General features: G+C 42.7%; 2 protein-coding genes across 3 annotated transcripts in view; one reads left to right on the top strand and one right to left on the bottom strand.

Annotated features, from left to right (window-relative positions):
- AMOTL1 (angiomotin like 1) overlaps positions 1 to 17,469 on the bottom strand; it is a 257,734-nt gene that overhangs the window by 193,282 nt on the left and 46,983 nt on the right. For both annotated transcript variants that reach the window (XM_030200208.1, XM_030200209.1), the window contains exon 3: positions 10,779 to 10,829. In XM_030200208.1, the coding sequence (XP_030056068.1) occupies positions 10,779 to 10,829 (51 nt within the window). The remainder of the gene's footprint in view (positions 1 to 10,778; positions 10,830 to 17,469) is intronic.
- On the top strand, positions 5,876 to 6,562 carry LOC115468471 (glycine-rich cell wall structural protein 2-like). Its single transcript, XM_030200214.1, has 2 exons — positions 5,876 to 6,176; positions 6,267 to 6,562. The coding sequence occupies exons 1-2, from the start codon at positions 5,930 to 5,932 to the stop codon at positions 6,440 to 6,442; spliced, it is 423 nt and encodes a 140-aa protein (XP_030056074.1). The 5' UTR covers positions 5,876 to 5,929; the 3' UTR covers positions 6,443 to 6,562.

The following is a 17,469-nucleotide window of genomic DNA, read 5'->3' as shown; positions in this document are numbered from 1 at the left end:
AAGCAGCCCCCTCCTCCCACCTATATATTAAATTCTCAGGCTGTTGTTTGCTGCCAGGTCCAGTAAGGATCCCAGATTTTGTCGTATACAGCTTTCCTGCCCCATATTTTACTGGAAAGAAATGATAAAATTGCAATATCCAGAAGCCCGGCCTTCCAAAAAAACCAGCTGTGGTCAATAGTCAATCTGGCAGCCTTAAGACAATATGCTATCTACTGCTTATGCATGTTGGTCACATCCTCATCTTCTCACTTCCCCAACAAACACGGACAAAGTATAAGATCAAGTGAAACATTCAAAATAGTTTTTATTTCACCATGAATGGCTTCCCAAAATATTTGCATCCTATCACAACTCCACAACGTATGTATATAATCGACTCTTTGGCCACATCCTCCAACCACAAAGATCAGCAAAGCTAAATTTGGAAAAAAAATGTTGGGCAGCGATATGCTCTGTGAAGCAACAAGTACATAAGTCCCCAGCTCTTAGTACAAATAGAAATTTGTGCAACTTGATCCCAAAGCCCCTGCCAATCTTCCTCATCAAGGTCTAACCCCAAATCCTTGATCCATTTAGCTATCAACCTGGAGTTTGTGTCATATTCCTTCCCCCCAAAGGTTAAAAAAAAGTATAATATAGTAATAAGCTTAGCTTTAAGCCCTGGTGTTGTTAGAAGTCTCTCACTATTATTTCTGGGTCTCAGGGATCTATACCCTTTCTCCGCCCCATTAATCACTTTCCTCAACTGAAAATAAATATAGTGTGTATGAAACAGAATATCATATAGAATCTGAACAGTCTGCAAAAGATTTGCTTTGGGAATCTGCCCCATGAAGCAAGTCCTTTCCCAACCCAATAGGCCAAGTCCTCTGAAAAGCTAACTGTGGAGAGGCAAGCATTCAAATATAACTATTTCTTTAGTACATTACATGATAGACTGCTTGCCTAATGCAATTTGTTCTACACATTGATGATATAGCTGATTCATGGTCCAAGGTTTTCTGCATTACAGAACCTGGTTAAAAAAACTGAGAGGAAATGCTTCTTGCACAGTGTTTTCCACCTGTTTTTTCGTCTTCTCAGTGATTGAGTAAGGAAGGGGGAGTTGCTCTTTGCTGCTCACTCATTATTGAACTCCAAACTGATTTACTTCTTGTGATACTTTAATTTTCTACTCATATGACTTGCCTTACCATCTCCCATCCATCTCCTTCTCCTATACTTCCTTCCAACTTTCACTGAGGTTTTATTAGAATTTTTATATTTATTTATTTATTGCATTTGTATCCCACATTTTCCCACCTCTTTGCAGGCTCAATGTGGCTTACAATACATCATGAATAGTGGAAATAAGAAGAGAATACACGTTTGGTATTACAGAAGGATTTTGGGTTACATGATAATGAAAAACATGATAGTAATATAACAAGAGAACACTTTAAGACAGTTTTGGATACATGTGGGGGAGTTCATATGTGTTAATCTTTGTGGTATGTCCTGTTAAAGAGATGGATCTTCAGTAGTTTGCGAAAGTTGGTTAGATATGGATAATCCACTCCATCCATAGGATAAACAATTTCTCTCTTTTCTTTCAGAACTTGGTCTTACCCAACATACCACTTGCCCCACACATTCAGAACACAAACAGGATGCTGGGCTTGATGGACCTTTGGTCTGTCCCAGTGTGGCAATACTTATATTCCTTTCATCCTCAGCTGATTCCCTAATTCTCAACAATTTCTCAAGGGCCTCTCTTCCCTGGTCAAACCACTTCTTAGCATCATTCTTACTATTTTGAGCCCTATCTGTATTCCTCCTCCTCTCTGTTCCACTTTGCCTGTCACGTACAGGATTTTTAGAACCAATGATTCTTGCTCTGTTCTGCTCTTTTCCCCCATTACCTTGACTCCTGCTCTACAACAGAGCAGGCTATGAAACACAATTTTGCATTCCAAGGTAACTACTGTATTTATATTATGACCCCAACTTACCCTATTCGTACTCCTTCATCTCTATACAGACCCTGGTATCATTCAGATGTACACCTTGTGAAGCGTTAAATCAGGAGTGCAAAGAAAACTTGCAGAAACAGGAGAATCCCTGCCTCTCTCCCATTATAAAACCTGTTACAGGCATTATCACCAGGAGATTACACTTTCAAAAATGTCTTGCTATATTGCTGTAATAACTAATTCTATCAATCAGCCTACATAATCTGTTCTGACTTCTGTCTCATAAAAGCTCTCTGATTTCAACCCCTTTAGCTGAGAACTTTGCAAGTTATTTCACATCAAAGACATTTGCTTTGCAGCAAACTCTGCCTCCTCTTAAATGTACCTCCTTGGCTCCTAAATTGATGATTTCCTCCTCTTCTAATCTAGATCAGAATGTTCCTTCTACTGGTCATTATTTGTCCTCTTTTAATTTGACCACTATCATACCCTTCACATGCTTGGTCTCCTCCCTGGGCTGCCACATGCCTGTTAGACCCCATCCCATCTACGTGGTACAAGATTACTCAGCATTGTCTAATTCCCTTGGCCATGCTTCTTATTAACTCTAGCCTGTCTGGAGGAGAAGCTCCTAGTTTATGGAAGCACACACTTCTGCAGCCCTAGATGTCTCTAATTACCAGCCCATATCCAACCATGTTGTATATCAAAACTGAAAAACTGTTATTTAAACATCTCTTACAACACGTGAAAAACACTCGTATTTTACACCTGTGTTAAATCTGGTTTACAACCGGAACATAGGGCAGAGACCATACTGGAACCTCTTTTTAAACTCCAAGCTTCTCAGAATATGGCATCTTCTGTCGGCAGTGTCACATGTTCAACCTTTTTTTTAAAAAATTAGTCTTGCAGTTGTATTCTGAATAAGTTGTAATATTTTTAGCACAGAATCAGTAATTTCACATTAAAAGAAGTTACAGTAATCGAGCTGTGCCAAAATAGTGGCCTGGACAAGAAGTGACAAGTGATTTGCATTAGAAAAATAGAGAACAAACAGATCTTGTTTCATCTTTAAAAACCATGTCTTTACCACATTATTTACCTGTGGTTCAGATGTAAGCAAGGAGTACAATATAACACCAAGTACCCTAGAAACAGTATTAATTGCAAGTGTATCAGTGTTATTTAAAATGATGGTAGAAGGGAAGGAAGAGCCATAAGATTTTTGTTTTGGCTGGGTTTAACTTGAGTAAATTTTGATTTGCCCACTGTCCAACTTTATTGATACAGTCCAACAGTTTTTGGTATGATTTATCTGTGCTGAATAGTTCTTGCAGAATGAAAATATCGTCTGCATAGAAGTACAGGAACTCGCCCTTACCTAAATTCAACACAATACTCCAAATGGGGCTTCACCAATGACTTGTACAAAGGCATTAACACCTCCTACTGGATATGCCTCTTTCTATGCAGCCTAGTATCCTTCTGGCTACAGCAACTGCCTTAAGATCCTCCAACGCTATCACTCCAAGGTCCCTCTCCTGGTCTGTGCTTATCAGCCTGATGGCCTCTCACCCCCTAGCAAATATGACTCTTTTGGGTTTCTGCACCCCAGGTACATCACTCTATACTTCTTTGCATTACATTTTAAATGCCAAACATTAAACTATTCTTCTAATCTCATGTTGTGCACTCCCTCTCACCCTGTGGCAAATATTTGTGTCATTCGCAAAAAGGCAAACTTTCCCTTCTAACCCTTCAGTAATGTCACTCACAAATATGTTGAATAGAATCGGCCCCAGTACCAATCCTTGGGGCACTCCACTACTCACCTTTCTTTCCCCCCGAGTGAATTCCATTTACTATGATCCTTTGATGTCTGTCAGTCAACCAGTTTCTAATCCAGTTTATCACTTTGAGTCCTAATTTCAGCCCATTCAATTTGTTCACAAGCCTCAAAGACTTTGCTGAAGTCCACATAGACCACATCAGGTGTATGAGCTCGATCCACTTCTCTGGTCACTCAGTCAAAGAAATCAATCATGTTTTTTTGATATGACTTTTCTTTGGTAACAAACCATGTTGCCTCAGATCTTGTAAGCCATTGGATTCTACGAATTGTACTATCCTTTCCTTCGGCAGCGGCTCCATAATTTTTCCTGGCACCAAAGTAAGGCTTACCAGTCTGTAGTTTCTGAATTTTTCTCTGCCACCATTTTTGTGGAGGGGGACATCTGCCCTTCTCCAATTTAATGGAATTTCCCCTGTCTCAGAGGATCTATTATACAAATCTTTAAGAGGACCCATTGGAACCTCTTTGAGCGCCTTCAATATCCTCAGATGTATCTCATCCGGCCCCATGGCTTTGTCCACTTTTTTTAGTTGTTCATAAACTCTTTGTTCTGTAAACAGTGAAATAACTACTCCACGCCTATGTCTTTGTCAGCCAACTGAGGTCCTGCTCCAGGATTTTTTCCTTGAACACATAAGTATTTGTTTAGTATGGCCGCCTTTTCCTCATCTCTTCACATACTGGTTTCTCAGAAACCTTCCTTCTTTCCCCAATATACGTGATTAAAAAGCCTTGTCACCTCTCTTTACGTCTCTAGTCATTTTTAATTCTGCCTGCGCTTTTGCCAGCTGTATTTCTCTTCACTTCTGAGTTTTACGTGGTATTCTTTTCTATGTTCTTCTGTACTTCATAAATGCCATCTGTTTTGTTTTTATTCCTTCAGACACTTGTTTGGTGGTTTCCTTTTCCAGCTTGTGTTTACTTTCCATTTGATAAATATTGTTGTAAACCACTTTGCTATACATACTAGGAAAGGCAGGAAGTACAATACACCAAAAATCATTGCCTAACCCTCTTAATATGACTCTGCATATCACCAATGAGTTGCCTCTCATTTTCTAAAATATGTCCCTCATTATCAGGCTTCAACAGCCTCTCTGCGACTGCCTCAAATTCACCTAGGGTTTGCTTGCCCTTTCTATTGTATTCTTCCTCATAGCAGCATGTGATCTGCCTGTATCTCTTCTACTGAATCTTTTCTGGCTCAACCCATATTGATGTGCTTTTCTTGATCATAAGCCTATATAATAGGCTCTGCCTCTCTTTCCTGCTGCGATTTTCATTACTATCAACCCATTTGGGCTCTCCCTGGCTCCCTGTCATTTCCTTCTCGTGTTGGGTGGGATCTACCTGCCAAAACTGTGATTTTCCTATCAGTGTGTCCGATTCTACTGCTGTAATCATACTTATGGATCAGTGAAGGGCTCTATAGACCTCCCCCCACCCAAATGTGATTTTTTTTTTATTTCATATCAGTTTGTGATTGGGCTCTGTCGTCTTCTTTTTTTTTTTTTCCATTAATGTGTGATGGGCTCTAAGCTCTCTCTGCCTCCCCTACTGTGATTTGACTCCTTCATCTCAGCCCGCGCAAAAAGCTCTGGCCGCCTCTGGCTATGTGGCCTCTCTGCCGCTGCGGCTGTGACATTTGCCTCCTCTGACGGGCCGCTCCCGCTGTGACTCCTTCTATCACATCAGCACCTGCGGGGTGGGCTCTGACGGCCTCAACCCTGCTGTGACTCTTTCCTCTTTCACTGCAACATCTGGCAGGATGGGATCTCGCGGCCGCTCCGGCAACGGCTCTTCCAAAAGCACCGGCCTGGTCCTTCACTGTCGCGCCTGCTGCTCCTCGCCGCCCACCCCGCCGCCCGAGGAGAAGCCCACCACCACGGAACCCGAGAACGACGACAATGGAGGCTACAGCCTCAGCTGCCGCGCCTGCTTCTCTTCCTCCAGCTGCGACATGATGGCCGAGTGCCGGTACTGCAACGCAGCAGCAGCCTCCAACAACAACCCCGCCCCCGCTCCCGCCCCCGCCGTCCAGAACCCCGCCCCCCAGGCCCGCGAGCGCGACGACGGCGACTCAGATTACCAGTCGTGCTGCAGCTCCTCCCTCTCGGCCATGGGGCCCGACGGCGCCATGTGCGAGTGCCGCTGCTGCGTCAGCGCCGGCCGCTCCACGTCGCCCGAGGGGCAGGGCATGACCACCGAGTGTCGCTGCTGCTGCGCCGTCGGCCCCGGCGGCAAAGGATCCGGCGGCAACGGCAAGCCTGGCTACGGCGCCATCACCAACGGCGGCAACGGCAAGCCGGGCTACGGCGCCATCACCAACGGCGGCAAGGGCGGCTACGGCGCCATCACCAACGGCGGCAAGGGCGGCTACAGTAGCGGTGGCAAGGTCCCCGGCGGCAGCTACGGCAACGGCGGCGGCTTCAACGGCGGCAAGAGCGCCTACAGCAGCGGCGGCAAGAGCACCTACGGCAACAACGGCGGCGGCGGCGGCAAGGGCGTCGCTGGTGGCTACGGCAGCAGCGCTGGCAACGGCAAGGGCGCAGGGGGCGCGGCCGATCGCTGCTGCTGCTGCGACTTCTCCCTCACCTCGGTGGCGCTGAAGATGAGCAAGAGGCAGGAGTGAGAGGGAGGAGATTGACTAGGCAACTTCCGCAGCGCCAGGGCCACGCAGCATCCCTACACTTAAGTGCTTTCCTTTGGACTTGCAACTTTCCGCTTCAATTAGATAACGGCGTGAAACCCATCTTGAGCGAGGCCTGGTGTCTTTTCTTGTTTTTAGGGAGCTACACTGAGCGTAGGAAAGTTGCCTTTGAAAGACTATAAATAAGCTTAAGAGGGTAAATGTGTGAGGCGTGTTCAGAAAAAAAAAAAAAGATTGGGTTGCTTTCTTAACTAACCGAACACATGGTAAATCGGTAACTATTTCATGGGAGCTTTTGCAGGCAGATTTTTACTTGCCTTCGTGCTTCTGTAGCCTCAGAATGGGAGAACCCGGTAACAAACTACTACAAATCATTTCTATAGCGCTTCACAATTTAACATGTAGAAAAAACAGTCCCTGCTCAAGAGAGCTTACAATCTAATAGGACATATGGGGAAGGGACTTTAAACCATAAAGAAATGATTAGTGGGAATAGTGTTTGAAGGAGCAGTTCCTGATTGACTTTAAAGTTTTGGGGGTTTCAGCATCCCCTTCTTTAAATTACTTTCTAAAAGAGAGATTATTTCATGGAGGGGAGTAGAACTAGCAAGAAATTGACAGCACAATACTGCTTTGTATATGTGCCATATGATCTCATTAAATTCAGCCCCTGCTGCAACAAAGGCTAGTACATAGATCTCTGGGCTTTGAAAGCTGGAGGTTGCATTGCCTTCTCCAGGGTGACTAAATTTATTCCTGCACTCAGACTGTAAGCCGTCTGGGAAATAAATCTTCAGATGCTGAGTATAAATAAGTATGGTATGGTACTGTCAGTCACTGTAGGCTGTTATCATACTTAACCAAAACAGTCATCAGTGATAATCTAGTGCTTTTTCTCCCTTCTCCCAATGGTGTGTCACTTTTTGCCTCCTTCCATCTTTCTGACAGTATGTCCTTACCTTATCCCTGCTAATCTTTCCTCAGCATGTCCATATACAGCTAATGCCATTCAAGTTATAGATTATAAACAGCTATGCAGGCAACAGAAGGGATAGATTGAGAGATTGGCACAACTGGGGGAGAAATGAGAACTTAGAGGCACTGAGGTTTTTTTTTAGTAAAGAGATTTATTCTCTGGAATGTTTTCTGATAAAGCAACAGTGTATCTGGAGATGATCAGAAATTTTAGAAGAACGGGTTAATGTGTTCTTAGCACAACCCTAAGAACTCTTGGTCATTCAAATGCTCTAATACAAGAGCACTTTTTCAGCTCTATGATGTAATGGGGGGGGGGGAGGGAAGAGGGAGCAGTGTGAAGAGGACCAAAGTAGTCCATTAAACAATAGGGTCTTCCCTAGCCATGTATATGGAAACCTTGATTGTTCCACATGTAACATGGCATTGAGGCTATAGATTGGAAATTGGGTGGTGGGTGGGTGGGGGGGAGAATGAGAGGGGTGGCCATGATGATGGCAATGTGCTTGTCACACTACCCACCTGTTGATCCACTACTCCATTTTAAGGGTTTCTTGTTTTCCAAAGAAGGCCAGTCTGTGGCTGGAGGTACTATTTCTAATCTGTTTACAGCATTCACAGGTATGGTATCTAGTCCACTGGATTCCACATCCCATACTACAGAAGGAAAAGCTCAGCGACAAACTGACAAGAATAAGTATCTGTCTACTCATTCTGAAAGTCACTAAAACAGAACAATAAATTTGTGTAGAAGGCTACGCGGTCATAGTAAATCTTGCTCAGAACTGATTTCATCAGTCTAATTCATATAACGTTTACATCAAAAGTCATTTTGGAAAAGAGCAAAACAAGATAGCTTAAGGGCGAAAAGGAAAGACTGATTTTGCAATAAAAGAAAGCCAAAGCCCACAAAGGGGCACCTACTATCTAAAAGGTACTAAATTTTAGCTAGCTATTATGGTTTCTTCAGTTTATTTCTGTGGGAAAATAGGAACTCCTTTACAGAAATAAAATAAAATTAAGATACCTTTTTTATTGGACTAACAATACATTTTTTAATTAATCAAAAAAACGTATTGTTCAGTAAAAAGGTATAATCTTTTCTATGTTTTGTTTTATTTCTATTTATTACCTTTAAAAGTGACTAATATGGCTACCACACCATTTAACTCATAAATAAAACCAAATTCAATGCAGAGTACAGTTAAAACAATAAAATACAACAAATAATGGCCAACAGGAAACATAAAAATTATAATACAAAGATGTCACAAAAAATAAATCATAAAAATCCAACCCCCCTGTTCACTAAGGATTAGCTTGAGTTATCTGCAGCAGGGCCTGTAGGAATAAAATGGGCCCTGCTGCAGGTAACTCGAGTTAAGCTTTAGTAAACAACCCCCAAAATGAAATCCTCAGAGGCTAAATACATGGAAGCCCTCAAAAAGCAGCATACAACCCTCCCACTCTCCAAGAAAATAAGTTCAACATATTTCTCAAACAGCCAAGTTTTTAACTTTTGCCAAAAGACCTCTTAAACTACTTCATTCTTCAAGAAAAAAATAAATTCTACAAAGAAAAGACTTTCAGGTGGTCTACGCTGCTTAGAAGAATTTTAGATAGGACGAAGAGCACAGGAAGGAACAAGGCTCCAGTGCTAGTCTTGGCTAAGCTGCAATCTAATCTGCTTCTTGGGAAGAACCATGAAGAGACAACAGCATTAATCAAAGGTGGACAGGACTGCTGACAGAATGAAAGTCTGAATAAGCAGGCACTAGTAATCAGACACTTGAACATCAAAAGACAGAATAGAATCGTATCCCTGAGACTACACGTTCTGGGAAGCAGTGCAAATCTGCTTAAAATGTACTGCTAATTTATTATATTTTTATGGTTTGCCAACATCTAGGTTGGACTTAAAGGTAGGTGGTATATAAATATAATTCTCTTGGGTACAGCAAGCTCAACTCCCTAAAACTTAGACCCAGGTGAAAATCAAGGCCATAAAGTCCACCCATTAGGCCCAATTTCATTCCTAGTGTAATAACATAGATTTTAGCTCATCTTAGATCTTTCCCTTCTTTGCAACTAGAGGTTGGTTGAGCTTATCCAAAACTGTCTTTAATCCTTTTGCCATTTTGTCCTCTTGACTTCCACAGGGAAGGCATTCCATGCACCCAACACCCTTTTTTTCCATGAAGAAATATTTCCTGTCGCTGCTCCTGACCTACCTCCCTTGAGTCAGAGTGGCTAGAGTACTGCTTCTCTAAAAAAAGGTTTTATTCTTTTGCATTAACTATACATAGGATGCATTTAGATGTCTCTATTACACCCCCTGGTGTGGCCCTCTTCTCCCAACTCACAATTATGTAGGTTTGAAGAGCTGCTGCAAGCCAGGGTGTGGTTGCTAGCAGTTGAATATGTATGAAATGGTGTTTATATTAGTTGGAGGATACAATCAGAAAGGTTTAGAAGTTGATACTAGAGTTGGCCCTACAAAGAGAACAGAATTTGGTGGTTGGTGATGCAGCTGGAGACTTAATGCTGTTAGCATAGTGCAAGGCCTTTCACTATAGGCCCACACTTAAATCCTGCAGAGTTCCACCCCCTTCTGAAAAGAAGTGTGCATTGAAGGAGGCAGGATACCACAGGCCTTGGGTGCAGGCAGGTATTTAAGGGCCCTTCATCACACCGAGTTTACTTTTGCTGCAGTCTTAGCCTGGAATGCACGGAACTACGTAGGGTGGTGGTGGTGGCAGGCCAAGCTATGGGAAGGGAAGATCCTGGACACAGGTCAGAAAGGGGAGATGCTGAGGGGGGAAGGAGGGAACAGGAGATGAAATGTTGGATACCTTGGGGTAGGGAATTGGAACTGCTGTACTGGAGGCGGTGTTAGGGCCTTGGGCAGCCCCTTGAAGAGGCTATAGTCTGAAAGATTGCCTAGGCCACTGTATCAGATACTCGTGGGCCTTCCTTAATCAGTACAGAAAGTAGTGGATGCTGCAAGTTCAGTGTTAGGGATAAGATGTTTTGAGAGAGAGGATTAAGTACAGATCTTTAGGAGCATATTATTTAAAAGAATTAGACTAATGTATAAGCGTTGCCTCTGCAGCTGAGAATCCAAAAATTGTAACTAATTCTTTATCCATGAGCAAGCTAACAATGACAGGAAAAAAATGAAGATACTGCAAAGTAATTTTGATCAAGAAAATATGGACATGAAGAGCAGTAATCTGTCGCAGAGATCAAAAGCTGGTGGAAATGCTTGTTGGTGCACTAAGTAGTACATCACATCTTTTCTTCTGCTCTTAGCTAACCAAGTCACGGAAAAAAGAGGACTTACCTAACTGCTCCGGACTGAACTGCTGAGGTACAGACTGAGAAATCCCAGCTTCTAGAAGCAGAAAACAAAATGCATTAGCACTTTAATTCTGAGGTACATTAAAACACATGATTGCTTTTGGCCGCATTGCCTCTGTTTCAAAGAGGGCACAAGTCACTCATGTCTACCCTCTCTCGCGTGGTCTTTGGTTTTTGCATTCTACAAACCATGGCCATATCAATATAAAACCACAGAAGATGCCATTTGAGGGCCGGAAATCTGCATGGAAACCAAGGGGTCCTTTTACAAAGGTGCACTAGCGTTTCTAATGTGTGCTAAATGCTAGAGATGCCCATAGGAATATATGGTGCACGCATATTTACATAAGTACATAAGTATTGCCATACTGGGAAAGACCAAAGGTCCATCAAGCCCAGCATCCTGTTTCCAACAGTGGCCAAGCCAGGACACAAATACCCGGCAAGATTCCAAAAATGTACAAAACATTTTATACTGCTTATCCCAGAAATAGTGGATTTTCCCCAAGTCCATTTAATAATGATCTATGAACTTTTCCTTTAGGAAGCCATCCAAACCTTTCTTAAACTCCGTTAAGCTAAGCGCCTTTACCACATTCTCTGACAATGAATTCCAGAGTTTAATTAAACGTTGAGTGAAGAAAAAATTTCTCCGATTTGTTTTAAATTTACTACATTGTAGCTTCATCGCATGCCCCCTAGTCCTAGTATTTTTGGAAAGCGTGAACAGACGCTTCACATCTACCCATTCAACTCCACTCATTATTTTATAGACCTCTATCATATCTCCCCTCAGCCGCCTTTTCTCCAAGCTGAAGAGCCCTAGCCGCTTTAGTCTTTCCTCATAGCACATGCACTAAAAATGCGCACCTTTGTAAAAGGACCCCCAAGTGTTCCTGCTCATTGCTAAGCAACTGCGGTGGCAGACCTGTTCGAGAAAAGCACCGAAGCCTAAACTCACTTTATGTGCACTCGTTGGGGAAATATCCCCGGTTTAATGGATTCCATGCAAACACGAGTTTGCTACTGTCGATAGGTGCCAGCTCTGTGGGTGCTTGAGCACCCCCAATGTTGAGTAAACTCCACTATGTCTAATGAGGGGCAATGTGTTGAATTTAGCACTCCAGTCATTTTGAAAAGTTGGCTCCTATACTTCTGTCACACCTGTGTGGTGTAATAAAAGGAAGCCTGGAATCCGCTTAGACCTAACACAGGAGGACTGGAATTCATCTTAAAGGCTGCTAGGGTACTCAGTTATATTCACTGTGTAAATTTAACTCTCATCAAGTATAACCTAATCAGGGCTTTTAGATTTAGATGGTTTGTATTCTTTAAGGCTACAGTTCAAACCATTGGGGATGCTCTTGTTTGTTTCTTTCAGGCAGTTTAAAACATATTTCGTGCCTGTGAAATATAAATGCAGTGCGACTTCAATTACATATCCTACAATACATGGGGTCCTTATTTAATTTCATTCTTGTTTCTGACAAGTTGTACTAGGTGTGTACAGGGCACCTTTCTTCATCAGCCTCACTTCCAGCATGTTATGTACTGTGCTTTTGTCAGTATTTATTGCAGAAAGGATTGTGAAGGATCACTGGTAGGGGACAGATACACTATTAAGATGCTACACTGTTGATGGAACAGAGTTGGCATGGAGCTTGCAAAACTGAAACTGCAAAATTAGGGTACTAAGGGAACTCAGAGATGTTATGGTAGGTCTGTTGACAAATCAATCAGTCTTTAGAGATGGGAGACTGGAAACCACAGTTAATCTAACCTCAATGGTGGAAGAATTAACAGAAACTGGTAGGAAAAGGCGAGTGAAGTGTCTTGAATGCAGCATAATTATTGATTTAATTAGTTTCTTAGTCATCATCTACCTTCTTCGAGCTCTGGGCAGCTTATAGAATTTAAATCATATATTCCAATACATAAAACAATCAACATGACATTAAAGATTATAAAATGACTCACATCAAAAGTAAAAGATAATACTAGGATCCAAGCTTTTACTAAAGAGAGATCAATCTGATTACCTTCTTTGACTAGGTGACCAAAGAACTAGATCATGGGTGTGCTGTGGATTTGGGGTGCATGGATTTCAGCAAAGGTTTTGATACTGTTTCACATAGGAGACTCAAACTGAGCAGACTCAAGGTAGGCCCCAAGGTGGGTGCATAGATTAGGAACTGGTTGAGTGATAGATGAGAGAAAGTGCTAGTAAACAGTGCTCATTGTGGAGTGGAGGAGTGGCCTAGTGGTTAGAGTGGTGGACTTTGGGCCTGGGGAACTGGGTTCAATTCCCACTGCAGGCACAGGCAGCTCCTTGTGACTCTGGGCAAGTCACTTAACCCTCCATTGCCCCAGGTCCAGGTACAACTAAGTACCTGTATATAATATGTAAGCCACATTGAACCTGCTATGAGTGGAAAAGTGCAGGGTACAAGTGTAATAAAAATAAATATGAGTGATTAGTGGAAAATGACATAGGGATTGGTCCTGGGGATTTTTTTATTCAATATCTTTGTAAGCCATATTACTGATGATGCTAAACTTCTCTGTAAGCAGGGTGAGGTGATTTAAGAAAGCTTGAACAATAGTTAATTGCTTGACAGGTGATTCATGGTCTTGTATGGATGATTCATTCCTGTTTTTTTAAATGGCATTCCATTCTAGTTTTATATCTGATTTTATGTTGTACACCGCTGTGATCTTGCTCTCGTAAGCCAAGCAGAATAAAAAGTGTAATAAACTATAAATCTTGTAGGTTCACATACTTGAAGAGCACAAATTAAAAAGAGCAGTGAGGGGTGAGATACTGATATGGACCACATAGAAGAAAGATCTCAGGATGATCCTGTTTAGCTTAGTGTAACTGTGACAGGGCAGAAAAATTCTAGGGATGGGTATATAGGGAGAAGCATTGCCAGTAAAAGAAAGAGGCACGAGTGCCTCTTTACAGGTTGTTGGTGAGATCTCATCTTAGAGCATTGAGACAGATATGAGGAAGCCACTGCTTGCCTCAGGATTGTTATCATGGAATGTTGCTATTTTGGTTTCTGCCAAGTACTTGTGACCTGGATTGGAAACAGGATACTGGGCTAGATGGACCACGGATCTGACCCAGCATGGCTGTTATGTTCTTAAGATGAGATCTCACCAACAAACCTGTAAATGAGGAATTCATCTTTTTGAAGGTATGACTTCCTGATCCAGATCCATGAGGAGACCATACCTTCAGAAAGCGGAGGGAATCCAGAAAAGGACTGTTAATATGGTGCAGAGTCTGTGCCAAATGTCCCATGGAACTCAAGAACCTAAATACAGTTGTCTGCAAAAAGGTTAAGCACCCTGCTGAAATTATATGTTTCATGGGGGGGGGGGGGATTGTATTGTATTGTATTGAAAAAGATTTAACCAGCCAGTTAAATCGATTGTTCGAGAATAACCGGTCATATTCAGTGGCACTTAACTGGTTAGTGCCACTGAAAATGTACGGTTATTGCTCAACATGAAACTGGCTATTTTGGGGCATTCTGGGGTACAGTCAGCACTTGCCTGGTTAAGTGCCAATATTCAGCACTTAACCAGCCCAAGGTAGCCGCAATAAGTAGGATTGCATAAAAGTGAGTCCTGTCTTTATGCAGTTTGCTGAATATCACACTTAACCAGCTATGGTTTTAATGGTTCCATAAACCCGGAAATTCAATGCTGGAGCCCAGACATGGCACAGCATTGAAATTCTAGGTATAATGTGAGCAGCAGTTAGAAAAACACTGAGCACTACCAGCTGAATATCAGCTCCTGAATTCCCATAAGCTGATATAACCTCCTCATGGTACAGAGTTAAAACATAGATTATAAAATACATAGGTATGTACACTGACCTACAGATCTCACTTTAAGCTATCTAGTAACATATACACAGTCACTGGCATATATAATAGGAAACTCAAATATATCTTTATTACAAAACAACAATACATAGCAAAAACCACCCCAACAAACAAGTGAAAGACCCACCCACTTATTCATAATATAATTCCCCTAGAGTTATTTAAAATCTTTCACAGTGCAATATCCAAAAGAGGAGAAATGTCAAAAAATTCCCCCAAATCTAATAAAATACAGCAAATTTCACTTATGTTCAAATATTTATTTGTTACATTTGTATCCCACATTTTCCGACCATTTTGTAGGCTCAATGTGGCTTACATAGTACCGGAGAGGCCTTTGCAGGCTCCGGTGTGAACAAATACAGGGTGATGTTGTGGTAAGATCAAGTTCACGTGGCACAGCCACAGTAGGGAATCGGAGAAAGGAAGAGTTGTGTCAAAGGTCTAGTATACCCAAACCTTTGAAACTGTTCACAGCTGATTATCCACGTGTGACAGGTTCCAATGATGTTATTAGATTGTAAATTCACACCCCACCCCCTTGGGGCTATATCGCTGTAGTACAAATGACTCCAAGAAAGCTGGGACCACTCCTCATGCTCATTGCAGATATATAAAACAGATATTGGCGAACCAATAGCTTAACATCCTCTACATCTTGAGTCAAAGGTCCTCAATATAGATCATATTTCACTTAATGCTTCCTCTGAAGGAACAAATGAACTTCCTCTAATGAATGCAAAACCCCCAATACCCCCCATTAACAATTTATGACTCTAGAGGAATTATGAATAAGTGAGTGGGTCTTTCACTTGTTCATTGGGGTGGTTTTGGAATGTATCGTGTTTTGTAATAAAGATATATTTGAGTTTTCTATTATATATTATGCCAGTGATTGTGTATATGTTACTACAGAGTTAAACATTACATATTTGAATAAATGTTTCATGAGTAATTACTATTTATTTGCTGATTTTAACAGATCAAAAACAATAAAGAAGTAAATATGGCAGGTACAAAAGTTTGGAATCCTTCCAGTTGTTTCATTACCACCTCTTTCTTTTAAAAATCTATATAAATAATTCTCACCTGCAACATTCTGAAGCTCACTCTGTGGGAGGGAAACACTGAAGCCCTGCAGTGTTGGTAGGCTAGGCTGTCAGCAACACTCACTCTCACTCATGCACCACTCACTGTCACTCATAGACCCGCCCTCAGCCACGCCCCATCCGCACATAATTCACAACCCCAACGTTCTAAATGAAGCCTCAACTGTGTGAAGCGTCGAGATATCCTTTTTGCCCATGACTGTGTGCCCCGCCCTCGTGTCACAACGTGATGAGGGCGGAGCACTGATACTCCACGAAATGCGATCTCCCCCCTGCCCTTGGCGGCCGTTTTTCATACGGAACCCGCATCACGGAGTGGACAGGTGCCTGGAGGGGGGTTCAGGGACAGCTGGGTCACTGACGATTGGTGGTTGCCCGGGGGACAGGAGGCTCGAAAAGCAATCTTCCCCTGCCCCTCGGCGGCCATTTTTCATACAGAACCCGCATCACAGAGCGGACAGGTGCCTGGAGGGGGTTGGGGGACAGCTGGGTCGCTGACGATGGGTGGGTGCAGGGGGGCCTGGGGGTCGGGAGGCTCACTGGACACCTAAACCTTGCTAGCGCCCGTTTCATCTCTCACAGAAACGGGCCTTTTTTACTAGTTGTGAATAAAGCCCCAAAAGTTTTGTAACTCATTAAACTTTCTATTTGGTGAATACAATTACATTAAACAGATAATCTGACCCATGGAATGTACTGAGGGAGGAGATGGAGAAAAAAAACAGTGATGGAATTCAAAAAGGCATGGGATGAACACAGAGGATCTTTAATTAGAAAATTAATGGCATTAAAAAAAAATAAAACTTAAAATGGTTACATGTTGAGTGGCGCTTAGATGGTGACTCCGGCTGTGAAGAACTAAGGCTGGTGCTGGGCAAGCTTCTACAGTCTGGGTCCTGTATATGGCAATCCAGTTTAGGATGAACTGGAGAGGGCTTCGCCAGAAACGCCAGCAATTTGGAATGTGAGGGCTGTGCTGGGCAGACTTTTACGGTCTCTGTCCTGCAAATGACAAGACGGATTTGGATAGGCTGGAGTGGGCTTCAACGGCAACTTCAATAGTTGGAACCTAAGGACAGGGCCGGGCAAACTTCTACGGTCTAGGTCGCAGAAATGCCCGAGAGAATGATCAAGTATTTTATATTACATGCATTGTTTGTTTAATCATGACTTGATAACCTACAAATGCACTCGATCTGCAGCCCCTCCTTACCTCTCTACCCTCATCTTCCCTTACGTTCCTACCCATAACCTCCGCTCTCAAGACAAATCCCTCCTCTCTGTACCCTTCTCCACCACTGCCAACTCCAGGCTCTGCCCTTTCTGCCTCGCCTCACCCCATGCTTGGAATAAACTCCCTGAGCCCATACACCAGGCCCCCTCCTTGCCCATCTTCAAATCCTTACTCAAAGCCCACTTCTTCAATGTCGCCTTCAGCACCTAACCACTTTACCTCTATTCAGGAAATCTAGACTGCCCCAACTTGACATTTCGTCCTTTAGATTGTAAGCTCCTTTGAGCAGGGACTGTCCTTCTTTGTTAAACTGTACAGCGCTGCGTAACCATAGTAGCGCTCTAGAAATGTTAAGTAGTAGTAAATGTGACTGTGGGGCAGACTGGATGGACTGTTCAGATCTTTATCTGCTGTCATTTACTATGGGACCCT

Source organism: Microcaecilia unicolor, chromosome 4 (genome assembly GCF_901765095.1).
Source record: "Microcaecilia unicolor chromosome 4, aMicUni1.1, whole genome shotgun sequence".
Lineage (NCBI taxonomy): Eukaryota > Metazoa > Chordata > Amphibia > Gymnophiona > Siphonopidae > Microcaecilia > Microcaecilia unicolor.
This window is presented reverse-complemented; position numbering and strand designations above follow the sequence as displayed.